The following is an 18400-nucleotide window of genomic DNA, read 5'->3' on the forward strand; positions in this document are numbered from 1 at the left end:
TGCTTTGTGCTGTCCTGTAGCAGGAGAAAAAGGTAGTTGAATTAAAGCAAACCGCATATGAAATGACAGTTAGTAGTGCAAAGAGTCCTTAATCAGCCAGCAGCAATGTTATTCCATAACTAGCCATATGATGTCCCATAGCAAAAGGTAGAAAAAGCAGAACATATAAAGCAGCAGTCTTTTATGCAAGGTTAGTTAGTCAGCAAGCAGTGTCTATATTTTATTAATAGCCGGCTTAGTTATCTTAGGTGGTGTATGTGGGGCCCATGTGGTGGTGTTGTCTTTTTATGTGAGTCTTTTTGTGTGTTTTATTAATGAATTCATGTTGATTTATTTATGTATTTGCACTATTAAATCACATTTAGTATAATCTGTGTGTTATATCGGTAATTATTTTAAGAGTGTGCAGCAACCCTGGTCTTTTTTAGGATTTACCTTATACCGGTAGACCCTCTTTCTTTCTTTTTTTGTTTTGTATATAAATTGCTTACCAGATTGCACCTCTTTATTTACTTCATTTTGATTGGGTTTAGATATTAATTGTTATATATATAGTTGAGCTTCTTTCCCTTTTCTCTTCATCTTAATTACTAATGGGATATTCACCTCCTGGTCAGCAGGAGGCGGCAAAGAGCACCACAGCAAAGCTGTTAAATAGCTCCTCCCTTCCCTTCAACTCTAGTCATTCTCTTTGCCTACGTTAGTGATAGGAAGTGGTTAAGTGAGGTGTTAGTATATATTCTTCAATCAAGAGTTTATTATTTTTAAAGTAGTACAAGATTGTGCTGCTTTGTTCTAGGGTGTAGCCGTAGTCCATATCAGTCTCTTCAGTAGAGCATTGGTGGCTTTAGAGAAATGGGAACTTGTGGGACATAATTCTCACTGCGCCTCCCATACTGATGCTGCCCTGCTTCTGACATACTGAGAGTTCTTACTCTGTTTTTTCCATAGGAGGGAGAGGACCTCTTAAACCTGGAGCTGCTTTCACTGTTGGGCAGATGAGGAGGTAAGTGCTGACATTAGTATCTGGGGGACAATTCTCAGACACAGAGGCTCTTGACTCTTATGGAACTATAAAGAGACTCATGGATTGAGTACTTTATTGGACAGTAACTGTGCAGGCACTGGGGCTGGTAACATTGGCTGTGTGGTTCTCATCTCCCGTCCTTTTTAATAATTCATGCGACCTGGAGATGGCTGAATTTGGCACGCCCATGATGGGCGGTTCTAAGAAAAAGATTTGCGTGCCCTTTCTGGCTTCATTTTTCCTGTATGCGGTTCTGGGGAACAGTTTGCGCTCCCTTTCTGTTTTACTATATGTATTTACTGCGCACTTCATAAGTGATTGTTTGGTCTCTGCTGTGCATCGCTGATAGAAGGGAGCGACATCCTTCATAAGTCTAGATGCGTTGTTTATCCTGCAGAGTTCCGTTTCTGAGTACATCTCCTGTCTATGCAGTGAGGCAGTAAGGTAGGCATCTCAGCAGGGTTCTGCTGAGGTGTAGAGGTGTTCAAAAGGGCTAAAATGTAATGCTGTATTAAATAAAAAAAAATAAAAAAAAGTTTTCCGGTTTAACATTTAAAGAGACAGCAACGTTTTTTGTCAGTTTTAAATCTGTTCAAAAAATTGCCAAAATTTGTGAACTATTGTGAAGTTAAGATGGACCAAGAGTCTTTGCAAGCTGTCACTTGTTCTTTATGCTTTAATGCCAATGTGGAACCACCAATCCCTTTTTGTTCCTCATGTATTGAGGGGACTTTAAGCTATAGGGACAGACTTTTTGCTGAACCATCATTTACTAAAGAGGATGCTGTTCAGGAGTCTGTCAATGATCAATGTAGGCCACAGTTTTCTCCTCAAGCGTCCCAAGGTTTACTGCCCTCTCAAGCAGTGCCCTGCATTTCCACTATAACTCCTTCAGGGGTTACTTTACAAGACATTACTTCCCTCATGTCTTCTGCAGTTTTTGATGTGTTTGCTTTTCCAATGTTGCAAGGAAAGCGTAAAAGGAAAACCAGGCATTCAGTAAGTTCTGATGCAATTGATGCAATTTCGGAGGTACCCTCCCAAGGACATGAAGAGGAGGGTACTGCTGCAGTATCTGAGGGGGAAATCTCAGATTCAGAAAAAGCTTTGCTTCTGACAGATTCGGAGGTTGTAACCTTTAGGTTTAAACTAGAACACCTCCACCTGTTGCTTAGGGAGGTTTTAGTTACTTTGGATGATTGTGACTCCACAGTTGTGGTTGTTCCTGAGAAGTCTAGTAAATTAGACATATTCTTTGAGGTTCCTTCTTACTCAGACGTATTTTTAGTTCCAAAGAGAGCTTCGGAGATTATTACTAAGGAATGGGAGAGACCAGGTATTCCTTTTTCTCCATCTCCTATTTTAAAAAAGATGTTTCTCATAGCTGACTCTGTTAAGGAGGCTTGGCAAACGGTTCTTAAGGTGGCAGGAGCCGTTTCCACCTTAGCCAAGAGAACTACTATTCCCATAGAGGATAGTTGTGCTTTCAAGGACCCTATGGATAAGAAGATTTATGTTCACCAGGGTTTGCAATGGCAACCTGCTACGTGCATTGCCACCGTCACTAGCGTGGCGGCTTATTGGTTTGATGAATTGTCTGAGTCTCTCAGTTCTGAGACTTCCTTAGAAGAGATCCAGGACAGGATAAAGGCTCTGAAGCTTGCTAATGCCTTTATTATGGATGCTTCCCATCAAATTATTAAGCTGGGAGCTAAGATTTCAGATTTCTCTATTCTTGCCTGCAGAGCTTTATGGTTGACACCTTGGTCTGCGGATGTCTAAGCTTCTGGCTATTCCTTACAAGGGGAAAACCTTGTTTGGACCTGGCCCTAACGGAGATTATCTCTGATATCACGGGAGGTAAGGGTCATATTCTTCCTCAAGATAAGAGAAACAAGCAGAAAGGACGACAGAGTAATTTTCGTTCATTTCGATACTTCAAAGGAATTTCTTCCTCTTCCTCCTCTAAGCAGGAACAATCTAAGCCTGCATGGAGATCCAACCAGTCTTGAACTAAGGGAAAGCAGTTCAAGGAGCCTGCTGTCGAATCCAAGACAGCATGAAGGGCATGCCCCCGATCCGGGACCGGATCTTCTAGGGGGCAGACTTTCTTTTTTTGCTCAGGTTTGGGTTCAGGATGTTCAGGATCCCTGGGCAATAGAGATTGTGTCCCAGGGATACAGGCTGGAGTTCAAAAGCTTTCCTCCCAGAGGCAGATTTCTACTTTCAAGATTATCTGCAGACCAGATAAAGAGAGAGGCGTTCTTACATTGTGTAAGAGACCCCTCCGTCCTGGGAGTGATTGTTCCAATTCCAGTTCAGGAACAGGGTCTGGGGTTTAATTCCAATCTGTTCGTGGTTCCCAAAAAGGAGGGAACCTTCAGACCGATTTTAGACCTCAAGAGCCTAAACAAATTCCTAAGGGTTCCATCCTTCATGATGGAAACTATTCGTTAAATTCTTCCCTTAATCCAGGAGGGTCAATTCATGACAACAGTGGATTTAAAGGACGCGTACCTACATGTTCCTATTCACAGGGACCATCAAAGGTTCCTAAGGTTTGCCTTCCAGGACAAACACTTTCAGTTCGTGGCTCTTCCTTTCGGCCTGGCCACTGCTCACAGAATTTTCACAAAGGTTCTGGGGTCTGTTTTGGCGGTGCTTCGGTCACGGTGCATCAGGGTGGAGCCTTATCTAGACGACATTCTGGTTCAGACGCCAACCTTTCAACAAGCAGGATTTCACACCGACACAGTGTTATCTTTCCTGAGAACTCACAGATGGAAAATAAATTTGGAAAAAAGTTCCTTGGTTCCGAACACAAGAGTAACTTTCTTGGGAACCATAATTAGACTCTGTCTATAAAGATTTTTCTGACAGAAGTCAGGAAGTCAAAGATTGTCGATACTTGCCTAGTCCTTCAGTCTACTCCCCGGCCGTCAGTGGCTCAGTGTATGGAGGTAATCGGGCTGATGGTAGCGGCAATGTACATCATCCCGTTTGCTCGGTTCCACCTCAGACCTCTGCCTTTAAGCATGCTCAGACAATGAAACAGAGATTATGCGGACTTGTCTCCTCGAATATATCTGGATCAGGAGACAAGGGATTCTCTTCTATGGTGGTTGTCTCTGGATCATCTCTCCCAAGGAACATGCTTTCGCAGACCAGCTTGGGCGATTGTTACAACAGACGCCAGCCTTCTGGGTTGGGGAGCAGTATGGGGCTCCCTAAAGACTCAGAGAATTTGGACTCAGCCAGAGTCTATTCTTCCTATAAACATTCTAGAACTGAGAGCGATCTACAATGCTCTTCTGGCCTGGCCTCAGTTAGCCACAGTCCAGTTTATCAGGTTCCATTTGGACAACATAACTTCTGTAGCTTACATCAGTCATCAGGGAGGTACGAGGAGTTCCTTGGCGATGACGGAGATAGCCAAGATAATAAGTGGGCGGAGGCCCATTTTTGCTGTCTATCAACGATCCACATCCCAGGGGTGGACAACTGGGAGGCGGACTTCCTGAGCAGGCAGACCTTTCATCCGGGGGAGTGGGAGCTCCATCCGGAAGTGTTTTCCGACCTGATTCTCAAGTGGGGCCAGCCAGAATTGGATCTAATGTCATCTCGTCAGAATGCCAAGCTCCCGAGATACGGATCGAGGTCCAGAGACCCCCAGGCGGCTCTGATAGATGCTCTGGCGGTTCCTTGGACCTTCAAGCTAGCATACCTATTTCCTCCGTTTGCACTTCTTCCTCGGGTAATTGCTCGAATCAAACAGAGAGCTTCGGTGATCCTCATAGCACCGGCCTGGCCTCCCAGGATTTGGTATGCGGATCTCGTGAAGACGTCTCTGCCACCTTGGACACTCCCGTTGAGGAAGGGCCTTCTCATTCAGGGACCCTTCCTTCATCCAAATTTAGTTTCTCTGAAGTTGACTGCTTGGGGATTGAACGCTTAATCTTATCCAAGCGGGGGTTTTCTGAGCCGGTCATAGAGACCATGATTCAGGCCCGTAAGCCTGTAACTAGGAAAATTTACCATAAAGTTTGCCATAAATCTTTTTTGGTGTGAATCCAAGGGTTACTCATGGAGTAGAGTTAAGATTTCTAGAATTTTGTCTTTTCTCGAAGAGGGTTTGGAGAAAAGTTTATCGACAAGTTCCCTAAAGGGTCAGATCTCAGCTTTATCTGTTTTGTTACACAAACGTCTGGCGGATGTTCCAGATGTACAGTCCTTTTGTCAGGCCTTGGTCAGAATCAGGCCTGTATTTAAACCAGTTACTCCTCCTTGGAGTCTTAATTTACTTCTCAGAGTCCTTTAGGGGGCTCCGTTTGAGCCTATGCATTCCTTAGATATTAAGTTATCTTGGAAAGTTTTATTTCTTGTTGCCATTTCTTCAGCTCGTAGAGTTTCAGAGCTCTCAGCATTACAGTACGAATCTCCTTACCTTATTTTCCATTCAGATAAGGTAGTGTTATGTACTAGATTAGGTTTTCTTCTGAAGGTTGTTTCTGATCAGAACATTAATCAGGAGATTGTTGTTCCTTCTTTGGCTCAGAAGGAACGTCTTCTGCACAATTTGGACATGGTCCGTGCTTTAAAGTTTTACCTGCAGGCGACTAAGGATTTTCGTCAGTCTAATTCTCTGTGGTTTTCTCAGGAAAACGTAATGGACAGAAAGCTACTGCTACTTCTCTTTCTCTTTGGCTGAAGAATATCATATGTCTTGCATATGAGACTGCTGGACAGCAGCCTCCCGAGAGGGTTACGGCTCATTCCACGAGAGCTGTTGCTTCCTCATGGGCATTCAAAAATGAAGCTTCTATGGAACAAATTTACAAGGCTGCTACTTGGTCCTCTCTTCACACTTTTTCAAAGTTTTACAAATTTGACACTTTTGCCTCGGCTGAGGCAGCTTTTGGGAGAAAAGTTCTTCAAGCAGTGGTGCCTTCTGTTTAGGTTCCCTGTCTTGTCCCTCCCGTATCATCTGTGTACTCTAGCTTGGGTATTGGATCCCATTTGTAATTAAGATGATCCGTGGACTCACCGTGTCTTAAAAAAGAAAATTTATGCTTACCTGATAAATGTATTTCTTTTTTAAAACGATGAATCCACGGCCCGCCCTGTTCTTGTAGACAGGTTGTTGATTATTATAAACTTCAGATACCTCTGCACCTTGGTTTTTCTTTCCTTTCCTTAACTTCGGTCGAATGACTGGAGTGGGAGGGAAGGCAGGAGCTATTTAACAGCTTTGCTGTGGTGCTTTTTGCCGCCTCCTGCTGACCAGGATGTGAATATCCCATTAGTAATTAAGATGATCCATGGACTCATCGTGTCAAAAAAGAAATAAATTTATCAGGTAAGCATAAATTTTCTTTTTTCTCCCCAGACATTCAATATCACAACTGTGGTATATGTCCATCAACGATAGGGACTTGTAGTTTCTTAGCAATTAAGACGTATCTTGAATATGTTCTTAGATGGAATTCATCTCCTGTCTATTTTCTACGATTTTAGATATTTGAGAGGTGGATTATCTCAGTCGTCAGTCTTTACATCTGGGAGAGTGGTGTCTCTATACAGATGTGTGTTCTCAATTTCTCAGGTACCTTTTCAGGTACAGGGATCCTAAGGTGTAGATGGTGGATGCATTAGCAGTGTCTTGGTTTTTCAACCTAACTACATCTTTCCGCCTTTGTTTTTTTCTTCCAAAGTTGATTTTCAAGATCATATTGGAACAGTGTCATGTGTTTCTGATAGCTTCAGCATGGCCTCACAGGTTTGGTATGTGGATCCTGTTCGGATGTCCAGTTGCCATCATTGGCTGCTTTTCTTTGGCCAGCCCTCTTGTTTTGGGGGCTATTTTTTCCATCAGGATCTCAAATTACTAATTTGGGGGTATGGAAATTGATTAGTGTTGAGTCGTAGAGGTTTCTCTGATTCTGTTTTTATCGCTATGTTGCAGGCTTATAAGTCTGTGTCAAGGAACATGTATTATCAGGTTTGGAAAACCTATATTGTATAGTTATCTTTTCATAAATTCTCTTGGTGTTCTTTTAGAATTCCTTGGATTTTACAGTTTTTCAGGATGGTTTGGATAAGTTTGTCTGCAAATTTGAACTTCCTGATATTCGCTGTTTTGTTCAGGCTTTGGTTGGTATCAAGCCTGTTCATTTATTAATTTCTCCTTTTTGGAGTCTTATTTGGTTTGAAGATTATCTACTTTCTTGGAAAGTGTGGTTTCTTTTGACTATATCTCTGCTACAAGAGTTTCTGATTTATCAGCTCTCTTTTGTGTGTCTCCTTATCTGAATTTTTTCATCTACTGTAGATAAGTTGTTTGGTAGACTTCTTTTTTTCCTAAGGTTGTGAATTTGTACAACATTAGTAGAGAATATGTTGTTCCTTCTTTGTGTCCTAATCCTAAAGAATTATTTGAGAGTTCTTTACATTCTTTGGATGTGGTAGGATCTTTATAATTCTATATCGAGGTTACTAGGATTTCAGAAGACTTCTAGTCTATTTCCTGTTTTTCTGGTTCCAAACAAAATTAGAAAGACTCTGCCATTTCTTTTGCATCCTGATTAAAGCTTTTGTTTTTCAAGGCTTATTTGGAGGCAGGGCAGGCTCTGCCTCAGAGTTTTACAGCTCATTCTACTAAGTTCAGTCGCATTTTTTAGAATGAGGCTTAGGTTGATCAGATTTGCAAATCCGTAATTTGGTCGTCTTTGCATACTTTAACTGTTTTTACCATTTTGATGTATTTGATTCTTCTGAAGCAGTCTTTGGTAAAAAAAAGTTCTTCAGGCAGATGTCTCAGTTTGATTCTACTGCTTTTGGTTTAATTTTTTTTTAAGAAAAAATTAATTATTGTGTGGATTTAATTTCTCAGTGGAAATGGCTGTTATTTTATCCCTCCCTCTCTAGTGACTCTTCTGTGGACTTCCGCATCTTGGGTATTTCTATCCCATACGTCACTAGCTCATGGACTCTTGCCAATTACATGAAAGAAAACATAATTTATGTAAGAACTTACCTGATTATTTTCTTTCATATTGGCAAGAGTCCATGAGGCCCACCCTTTTTATGGTAATTATGATTTTTTTATAAAAGCACAATTATATTTCCAGTTCCTCTGTATGTATGCTTTTCTACTCCCTTATTTTATCACCCCACTACTTGGCTATTCAGTAAACTGAATTGTGGGTGTGGTGAGGGGTGTATTTATAGACATTTTGAGGTTTAGGAAACTTTGCCCCTCCTGGTAGGATTGTATATCCCATACGTCACTAGCTCATTGTCAGGGTGCCAGGAATCAGACTGAGACGAGAAGTGCAAAAATAATCACACCTTCATTAATAGCAAAAAATAATAAAAAGTCCACAAGTCAAATAACAAGCCAGGAGTCAAAACCAGAGCTGGTAGTCAGACGAGCTGAGTCAGGAGCCAAAGCGAATAGTCAGACGAGCCGGAATCAGGAAAACAGCAGAGTCAGGAACAAGCCAGGGATCTAGAACCAGGAAGGACGTCGGGCAGCCAGGTAATACACAGGAACTCTCACAAACAGGTCTGAGACAACGCAAAGGCAAAGCATACTGAACAGAGGCCCTTTAAATAATAAGTGATGACATCACAATTCTGAGACTGCATCCTGTCTCACATGGATGATGCACACCAGTCTGGCCATAAAAGGAAGTGCAGGCAATGAGCAGCATCCCCCACAATGCACCAAGTCAGGAAGAGAGGTGAGTAAAATGGCTGCCAGCAGCACATGGCAAACACAACGGAAAAACCCTGACAGTACCCTCCCCTCAACGACCCCTCCCCCGCGGGAGGACAAAAGGCTTATCGGGGAAACGGGCATGGAAGGCACGGAGGAGGGCGGGAGCATGAACATCAGAGGAGAGAACCCAAGAACGCTCCTCCGGACCGTAGCCCCTCCAGTGAACCAAATACTGTACACGGCCCCTGGACATACGAGAGTCAATAATGCTGCTGACCTCATACTCCACATGGTTGTCAACAAAGATAGGACGGGGACGAGGCAACACAGTGGTAAACCGATTACAAACCAATGGTTTCAAGAGGGAGACATGAAAAACATTGGAGATGCGCATAGCAGGAGGAAGGTCAAGAGCGTAGGCCACAGGATTAACTCGTCGGCGTATTCGAAAAGGACCAACATAACAGGGAGCCAAGTTATTGGAAGGCACACGAAGGTTCAAGTTGCGGGAGGACAGCCAAACTCTCTCACCAACCTGGTAGGAAGATGCGGGCAGACGCCTACGATCAGCCTGGAACTTTTGGAGCTGCATAGAACGATGAAGGCAATCCTGAATCTGCACCCACGTGGAACGGAGTTGCCGGAGATGCTCCTCCAAAGCCGGAATACCCTGAGACATGAATGAATCGGGCAACAAGGATGGTTGAAACCCATAATTCGCCATGAACGGGGATAACTTGGAGGAAGCATTAATAGCACTATTACGAGCAAACTCTGCCCATGGTAACGGTTCAGACCAATTATTGTGGTGATCTGAGACATAGCAGCGGAGGAACTGTTCCAGAGCTTGATTAGACCGTTCCGCAGCCCCATTGGATTGAGGGTGATATGCCGAGGAGAAGGAAAGCTGGATCCCCATTTGAGCACAAAAGGAACGCCAAAATCTGGAGACAAACTGGCTACCCCGGTCCGACACTATCTCCTTGGGTAACCCATGTAAACGGAAGACCTCCCGGGCAAAAATTGAAGCAAGCTCCTGAGCGGTAGGCAGCTTCATCAAGGGAATGCAATGTGACATTTTAGAAAAATGGTCAACCACCATAAGGATAACAGTATTGCCATTGGAAACAGGGAGCTCGACAATGAAGTCCATGGAAATTTGTGTCCAAGGACGCTCACCATTAGCAATAGATTGAAGAAGACCCACAGGAAGACGTTGAGGAGTCTTATTCTGTGCACAAACTGAGCAGGAGGCAACATACGCAGCAACATCAGAACGAAGACCTGGCCACCAGAATTGTCGAGTGACAGACCAAATCATTTGGTTCTTACCTGTGTGACCTGCGGCTTTAGGATAGTGGTAAGTGTGCAAAAGTTTAGTTCGAAGATTCTCAGGAACAAAACACTTACCACTAGGTTTCTCAGGAGGTGAATTGGTTTGTGCAGCCAGGATCTCCTCCCCCAAGGGAGAAGTCAAATTAGTACGTATAGTAGCCAAAATATGGTCAGGAGGTATAACAGGAGTAGGTACAGACTCCTCCTTGGACAGAGGCGAAAATTGTCGAGAGAGGGCATCAGCCCTAACATTCTTACTACCAGGCAGGTAGGAGACCACATAATTAAACCGAGACAAAAATAGCGCCCATCTGGCCTGTCGGGGCGACAAACGTTTTGCTTCAGATAGATAAGTTAAATTCTTGTGGTCAGTAAGAATGAGCACTGGCACGCTAGTACCCTCGAGAAGATGCCTCCATTCCTTAAGTGCCAAAATTATAGCCAGTAATTCCCTGTCGCCAATTTCATAATTGCACTCTGCTGGAGACAATTTCCTAGAGAAGAAACAACACGGATGCAAGGAACCGTCAGGCGTAGGACGTTGAGACAAGAGGGCACCTACTGCAGTCTCAGACGTATCGACCTCAAGAACGACAGGCAGGACAGGGTTAGGATGAGCCAGAACTGGAGCGGCAGCAAAGGCAGTCTTAAGACTATCAAAGGCCTTAATGGCAGTAGGTGACCAATGGAGTGTATCATTCTCTTTACGGGTCATGTCTGTGATAGGTTTGACCAAGGAAGAAAAGGTTTTAATAAACTTTCTATAGTAATTGGCGAACCCCAAAAAACGTTGAATAGACCGGAGACCAACTGGGCGAGGCCACTGCAGATAACTTGTCAGGATCCATGGAGAACCCTGCAACGGAGATAACATAACCTAGGAAGGTTACTTGAGTCTGATGGAACTCACATTTCTCGAGTTTACAAAACAGGTTGTTCTCACGTCTCTGAAGAACCCGTGTAACATCAGAACGATGAGCCTCAAGTGTGGGTGAGTGTATGAGGATGTCGTCTAAGTACACCACAACACACTGTTGCAACATATCTCGTAGGACATCATTAATAATTTCCTGAAAAACAGCAGGATCATTACATAGGCCAAAGGGCATTACAAGATACTCATAATGTCCGCTCCTGGTGTTAAATGCTGTTTTCCATTCGTGGCCCTCCTTAATCCTAATGAGATTGTACGCTCCTCTCAAATCAAGTTTAGTAAAGACCTTAGCTCCCTTGAGGCGGTCAAAGAGTTCCAAAATAAGCGGAATAGGGTAAGCATTCTTAATGGTAAGACGATTAACTCGCCACCCTTTTTCTTCACAAAGAAGAAGCCAGCCCCTGCAGGAGAGCAGGATTTGCGGATGATCCCCCTGCGAAAGAGCATCGGCAACATACTCCTCCATAGCACAATTCTCTACAACAGACAGAGAGGGTACACCCGGCCCCGAGGAGGAATGGCTCCGGGTTGCAGGTCTATGGCACAATCGTAAGACCGGTGAGGAGGCAATGTACCGGCACGCACCTTGTCAAACACGTCTAGGAACTCTCGGTACTCCTCTGGCAATTGAGATACAGAAGAAGTGCACAAGACTTTAACTGGTTTCCGAAGACAAGTGGAAATACATTGCGGGGACAACGACAAAATTTCGGACCTGCGCCAGTTGAGACTGGGATTGTGCTTTTTGAGCCAGGGATAACCCAGAACCGGAAAATGCGGAGAGTTTATCACCTGGAACTGGAGGGTTTCAAAATGGAGAGCCCCAACAGCCATGGACAACGGAGCAGTTTTGTGTTTAACGGGCTGAAGGGGCCTGCCATCAATGGCCTCAATAGCAAGCGGAACGGACCGAGGCAAAACAGGAATGGAGTGCTTTGATACAAAAGCACTGTCAAAGAAATAGCCCGCAGCACCGGAGTCTACAAGAGTGACTATGGAGGAGTCCACCCAGGAAAGGACAACCGTGACCAAAGGTTTCTCCTTAAGCGGTTCCAGGGATGAGGATAAACTTCCCAAGGTCTGCCCCCGACAGGACCTTAGGTGTTAGTGTTTCCCGGCCGTGTAGGACAAGACTTCAAAAGGTGGCCCTGTAAACCACAATAGAGGCAAAGCCCCTCCCTCCTCCTAAAGGCCCTCTCCGCCGCAGAGAGACGCGTGAATCCCAGCTGCATCGGCTCAGCAGTACCTGGTGACTCGGGACCAGGAGGCATGGGAGGAGAGGAAGGCATGGGTGGGAACGCACACGTAGGAGACAATGGAACAGGAGGCTTCCGCAAGTGCTCCTTGAAAGAGGGCCTCTCTCGGAGTCTGATGTCAATTAGGATCAAAAAAGACACCAATGCCTCGAGATCCTCTGGTAAATCTCTGGCAGCAACTTCGTCTTTGATCGCATCAGAAAGCCCATGAAAGAAGGCGGCAACAAGGGCTTCATTGTTCCAACCTACCTCTGCGGCAAGCATACGGAACTCAATAGCATACTGAGCAACAGATCTTGTACCTTGCTGAATGGACATGAGTCGTTTAGCAGCAGAGGAGGAGCGAGCCGGAACATCAAATACCCTTCGAAAGGAGGCCACAAATTCAGGGTAATTTGAAATCACAGGTTTATTAGTCTCCCACAAGGGATTATCCCAGGCACGAGCTGTGTCAGAGAGTAACGAGATGAGAAATCCCACCTTAGCTCTGTCAGAGGGAAACGCCTGAGGTAACATCTCAAAGTAAATGCCCACCTGGTTCAAAAACCCTCTGCACTGAATGGGATCGCCTCCATATCGCTGAGGTAGAGGTGCAGAACCGGATATGCTCCTGGTAGGCATAGGTGCAGCAGCGGAAACAGGAGCAGCCATAACTTGCGGGACGCTTTGGTCCAAATGTGCAGTGCGAGTCAGCAGGGTTTGCAGGGCTAGTGCAAATTGATCCAAGCGGTGATCCTGTTCATCCATCCTGGAAATTATGGCAGGTAAAGGTGGATTATTAGCACCATCAGGATTCATGTCCTTTGCGTAATGTCAGGGTGCCAGGAATCAGACTGAGACGAGAAGTGCAAAAATAATCACACCTTTATTAATAGCAAAAAATAATAAAAAGTCCACAAGTCAAATAGCACGCCAGGAGTCAAAACCAGAGCTGGTAGTCAGACGAGCCGAGTCAGAAGCCAAAGCGAATAGTCAGACGAGACGGAATTAGGAAAACAGCAGAGTCAGGAACAATCCAGGGATCAGGAACCTGGAAGGACGTCAGGCAGCCAGGTAATACACAGGAACTCTCACAAACAGGTCTGAGACAACGCAAAGGCAAAGCATACTGAACAGAGGCCCTTTAAATAATAAGTGATGACATCACAATTCTGAGACTGCATCCTGTCTCACATGGATGATGCACACCAGTCTGGCCATAAAAGGAAGTGCAGGCAATGAGCAGCATCCCCCACAATGCACCAAGTCAGGAAGAGAGGAGTAAAATGGCTGCCAGCAGCACATGGCAAACACAACAGGGAAAAAACGCTGACACTCATGGACTCTTGCCAATATGAAAGAAATGAATTTATCAGGTAAGTTCTTACATAAATTATATTTTTGTGATTGTAAACATACCGCCGTTCCTCCGCCCGCATCTCCAACTTCGATTTGCAGGCCGATGGCAAATCCGGCTTCCTCCAATTGTTGCGTGCCCCACAAGCTAGACACCAGATGGGGCATGCAACGATTGGAGGAAGCCGGATTAGTCATTGATCTGAAAAACTTAGTCGGAGATACGGGTGGAGGAATGGCGGTATGTTTACAATCACAAAAACATAATTTATGTAAGAACTTACCTGATAAATTCTTTCTTTCATATTGGCAAGAGTCCATGAGGCTTACCCTTATTTTGGTATTTATGATTTTTGTATAAAAGCACAATTTTATTTTCAGTTCCTCTTTTTGTATGCTTTTTTACTTCTTAATTTTTTTACCCCACTACTTGGCTATTTATTAAACTGAATTGTGGGTGTGGTGAGGGGTGTATTTATAGGCATTTTGAGGTTTTGGAAACTTTGCCCCTCCTGGTAGGATTGTATATCCCATACGTCACTAGCTCATGGACTCTTGCCAATATGAAAGAAATTAATTTATCAGGTAAGTTCTTACATAAATTATGTTGTTTTTTTTTTATTATTTACAATTTTATTTTTCAAACTTTTTTTTTTCTTTGTAGTTTACTATAAATGTACACATCAGATCCTTTCTACTCTAGTTTTATTTTTGACTATTTGTTTTATTACACAGTGACCACTTTCAGCTTTTCATTACAGTTCGTCTAATGATAACAAGGTTGGAGTTGCATCTACTTCAGATATGAACAATCCTCTCTGCACCAAACACAAACGTGCATGTACACTACAGGTTGTGAAGAAGGATGGAGAAAACAAAGGGAGACAGTTTTATGTTTGCTCTCTACCCAGAGAAAGTCGTTGCGAGTTTTTTGAAGTAAGTAACCATTCGTTTTCTATTAATTTCTTTCATACGGGTGGTGAGTCCAGTCAGTTACTCCTGGAAATTACTCTTCCTGGCCACTAGAAGAAAGCAAAGATTCCCAAGAGCTCTATAAAACCCCTTGCACTTTACTGGTAACTATTCTTGTTTTTGCCTCAGCAAGAGGTAGGTGAAGAATGAAGGTGCTCCTAAACTTCTGTGAGAGGGGTTCTCAGACTGGTTATAGAATAGAATAGTATATGAAAATTATATTCACTGCTGAGACAATTCATCCTTGTGCTGAAATTGCTTTTACACCTTTGCGCTCCCTTTATTATTATTTGTATGGATGACTTCCATAAAAAAAACTGTTGATATTGTTTTGTTTTTATGCATATCATTTACGTGTCATAAAATAACTGTAGTTTATAGATATATCCAAAAATGGCTAAAAGTTTTTACCTGGAATGTCATTTTCTTTTTGTTTTCCAATATTTAGTTAGTAATTAAAGTGAAGGTAAACTTTGATGAATGAAAGCCCGTTTTTTAAAAATACTATTAAAAACAGGGGCACTTTCATTCATCAACATTTACAAAGCAGCCATTTTGTTTAAAAACTTACCTCTCTCCTCTTCACAGCCAGAGCAGCTTCTCCCGCCCGCAGAGCCTCTCTTCACACGTCAGCAATGACTAATTCCTCCAATCACGGCATGGCCTCAGGCAATGATTCCCCTGGGGGGAAAGCCGTGATTGGTGAAGTCAGATTAGTCATTGCTGACGTGTGAAGAGAGGATCTGCGGGCGGGAGAAGCTGCTCCGGCTGTGAAGAGGAGAGAGGTAAGTTTTTATTAAACAAAATGCCTGCTTTCTCTTGCAAGATGTATCGAGTCCACGGATTCATCCATACTTGTGGGATATTCTCCTTCCTAACAGGAAGTGGCAAAGAGAGCACCCACAGCAGAGCTGTCTATATAGCTCCACCCCCAGTCATTCTCTTTGCCTGCTTAACTGCTAGGACAAAAATGTTAGTTTTTATTTTCTCAAGCAAAAGTTTTTTAAATGGTACCGGTGTGTACTATTCACTCTCTGGCAGAAAAGGGATGAAGATTTCTGCAAGGAGGATGATGATCTTAGCACTTTGTAACTAAGATCCACTGCTGTTCCCACAGAGGCTGAGGAGTACAGGAAAACTTCAGTTGGGGGAACGGTTTGCATGCTAAGCTGCATTGAGGTATGTTCAGTCAATTTTTTTCTAGACAGACTGTGATAATTCTAGAAAAGGCTGACAATATCCCGATGAGGGAAGGGTAAGCTGTATTCAGACACTTAATAGAGAATCCCAGCTTGCATAAAGGGCTTATTTGTTACTGGTGGCACTTATGGGAAAAACGTTTTTTTATTGAAAACAACCGTTTTTGAGGGACTTTAAGGGGTCATTGTGACTTATTTAAGGGTTATTAACCCACATGGCTAGTTTAGAAACACTTTGGTGTGTTTCTTTTAGGCCCCACTAACATCGAGTGAGGTGGGAGGGGCCTATTTTCGCGCCTCAGTTGCGCAGTTTCTTTTATGCTGAAGACATCCAGCTGCTTCTCCAGAGGGTCCTGCTGTTCCCAAAATAAGTTTTCTCTTGTTAAGTGTGTTCAGTCCACGGGTCATCCATTACTTATGGGATATATTCTCCTTCCCAACAGGAAGTTGCAAGAGGATCACCCAAGCAGAGCTGCTATATAGCTCCTCCCCTCACATGTCATATCCAGTCATTCTCTTGCAACCCTCAACAAAGAAGGAGGTCGCGAGAGGAGCTGGAGTTTTTACTTAACTATTCTTCAATCAAAAGTTATTTTAAATGGCACCGGAGTGTGCTGTTTTTCTATCTCAGGCAGTATTTGGAAGAAGAAACTGCCTGCGTTTTTTTTTCTATGATCTTAGCAGGCGTAACTAAGATCCACTGGCTGTTCTCGATATTCTGAGGAGTGGGGTAACTTCAGAAACTGGGAATAGCATGCGGGGTCCTCCGCAAATGAGGTATGTACAGTACATTATTTTCTGGGAATGGAATTGACTAAGAAAACACTGCTGTTACCGTATGATGTAAGTACAGCCTTAAATGCAGTAGTGGCAACTGGTATCAGGCTGATAAATGTATGCGCAGTCGAGTTATTTTCTAGGGACTAGAATTTGACTGAGAAAATGCTGTTAAAACTGAATTAATACTTAAGCCTTATCTGCAGTGGTAGCGACTGGTAGCAGGCTTAGTGATAATTTTGCATGACATTGGAAAATGTTGTTTTTTAATAAAACGTTTACTGGCATGTTATTCGTTTTTGTGAGGTACTTTGGTGATAAATCTCTTTGGGCATGATTTTTTCCACATGGCTAACATATATTTTCTGCATGGAAACCGTTATATCAGGGCTCCCACTGTTGTAATAGGAGTGGGAGGGACCTTGTTTTATCGCCTTGTTGCGCAGTTAAAATTCTAGCACAGTCTTCCTGCTTCTTCCTCCTTGATCCAGGACGTCTCTAGAGAGCTCAGGGGTCTGCAAAATTCATTTTTGAGGGAGGTAATCAGTCACAGCAGATCTGTGACAGTGTGCTTGACTGTGATTAAAAGCGTTAAATCTTAATTGATATCCGTTTTATACGTTTTGGGTATTGAGGGGTTAATCATCCTTTTGCTAATGGGTGCAATCCTCTGCTAATACACTTCTTGTTAAGAATTGTTTAATTATATCTGTATTTTTGAAGCGCTGCAGCGTTTTTTATATTGCTTGTAAACTTATTGAAAGTGATTTCCAAGCTTGCTAGTTTCATTGCTAAGTCTGTTTGTTCATCATGTTCAAAAGCCAATGTGGAGCCCAATAGAATGATGTGTACCAATTGTATTGATATTGCTTTGAATAAAAGTCAATCTGTACCGATAGAGAAACTATCACCAGACAACGAGGGGGAAGTTATGCCGCCTAACTCTCCTCACGTGTCAGTACCTGCGTCTCCCGCTCGGGAGATGCGTAGGATTGAGACGCCAAGTACATCTAGGCCCTTACAAATATGGCTAATGTTATGAAAGAAGTATTATATAATATGCCCGAATTAAGGGGCAAGCGCGATAGCTCTGGGTTAAGGACAGAGCGCGCTGATGACACGAGAGCCATGTCTGATACTGCGTCACAATTTGCAGAACATGAAGACGGTGAGCTTCATTCTGTCGGTGACGGTTCTGATCCGGGGAGACCGGATTCAGAAATTTCAAATTTTAAATTTAAGCTTGAGAACCTCCGTGTGTTACTAGGGGAGGTATTAGCGGCTCTGAATGATTGCGACACGGTGGCAATTCCAGAGAAAATGTGTAGGTTGGATAGATACTATGCGGTACCGGTGTGTACTGACGTCTTTCCTATACCAAAAAGACTTACAGAAATTATTAGTAAGGAGTGGGATAGACCCGGTGTGCCTTTTTCCCCTCCCCCGATATTTAGAAAAATGTTTCCTATAGACGCCACCACACGAGACTTATGGCAGACGGTCCCTAAGGTGGAGGGAGCAGTTTCTACTTTAGCCAAGCGTACCACTATCCCGGTGGAGGATAGCTGTGCTTTCTCAGATCCAATGGATAAAAAATTAGAGGGTTATCTTAAGAAAATGTTTGTTCAACAGGGTTTTATATTGCAGCCTCTTGCATGCATTGCGCCTGTCACGGCTGCAGCAGCATTCTGGTTTGAGTCTCTGGAAGAGGTGATTCGCACAGCGCCATTGGATGAGGCTTTGTGCAAAGTTAGAACCCTTAAGCAAGCTAATGCGTTTGTTTCAGATGCCGTAGTACATCTAACCAAACTTACGGCTAAAAATTCCGGATTCGCCATACAGGCG

General features: G+C 43.5%; 1 protein-coding gene across 1 annotated transcript in view; it reads left to right on the forward strand.

The window, feature by feature from the left end:
• NEIL3 (nei like DNA glycosylase 3) overlaps positions 1 to 18400 on the forward strand; it is a 328972-nt gene that overhangs the window by 238139 nt on the left and 72433 nt on the right. The window contains exon 9 of the mRNA XM_053703856.1: positions 14369 to 14543. Within this exon, the coding sequence (XP_053559831.1) occupies positions 14369 to 14543 (175 nt within the window). The remainder of the gene's footprint in view (positions 1 to 14368; positions 14544 to 18400) is intronic.

The sequence above is a fragment of the Bombina bombina genome, chromosome 2 (assembly GCF_027579735.1).
Source record: "Bombina bombina isolate aBomBom1 chromosome 2, aBomBom1.pri, whole genome shotgun sequence".
NCBI classification, from domain to species: domain Eukaryota; kingdom Metazoa; phylum Chordata; class Amphibia; order Anura; family Bombinatoridae; genus Bombina; species Bombina bombina.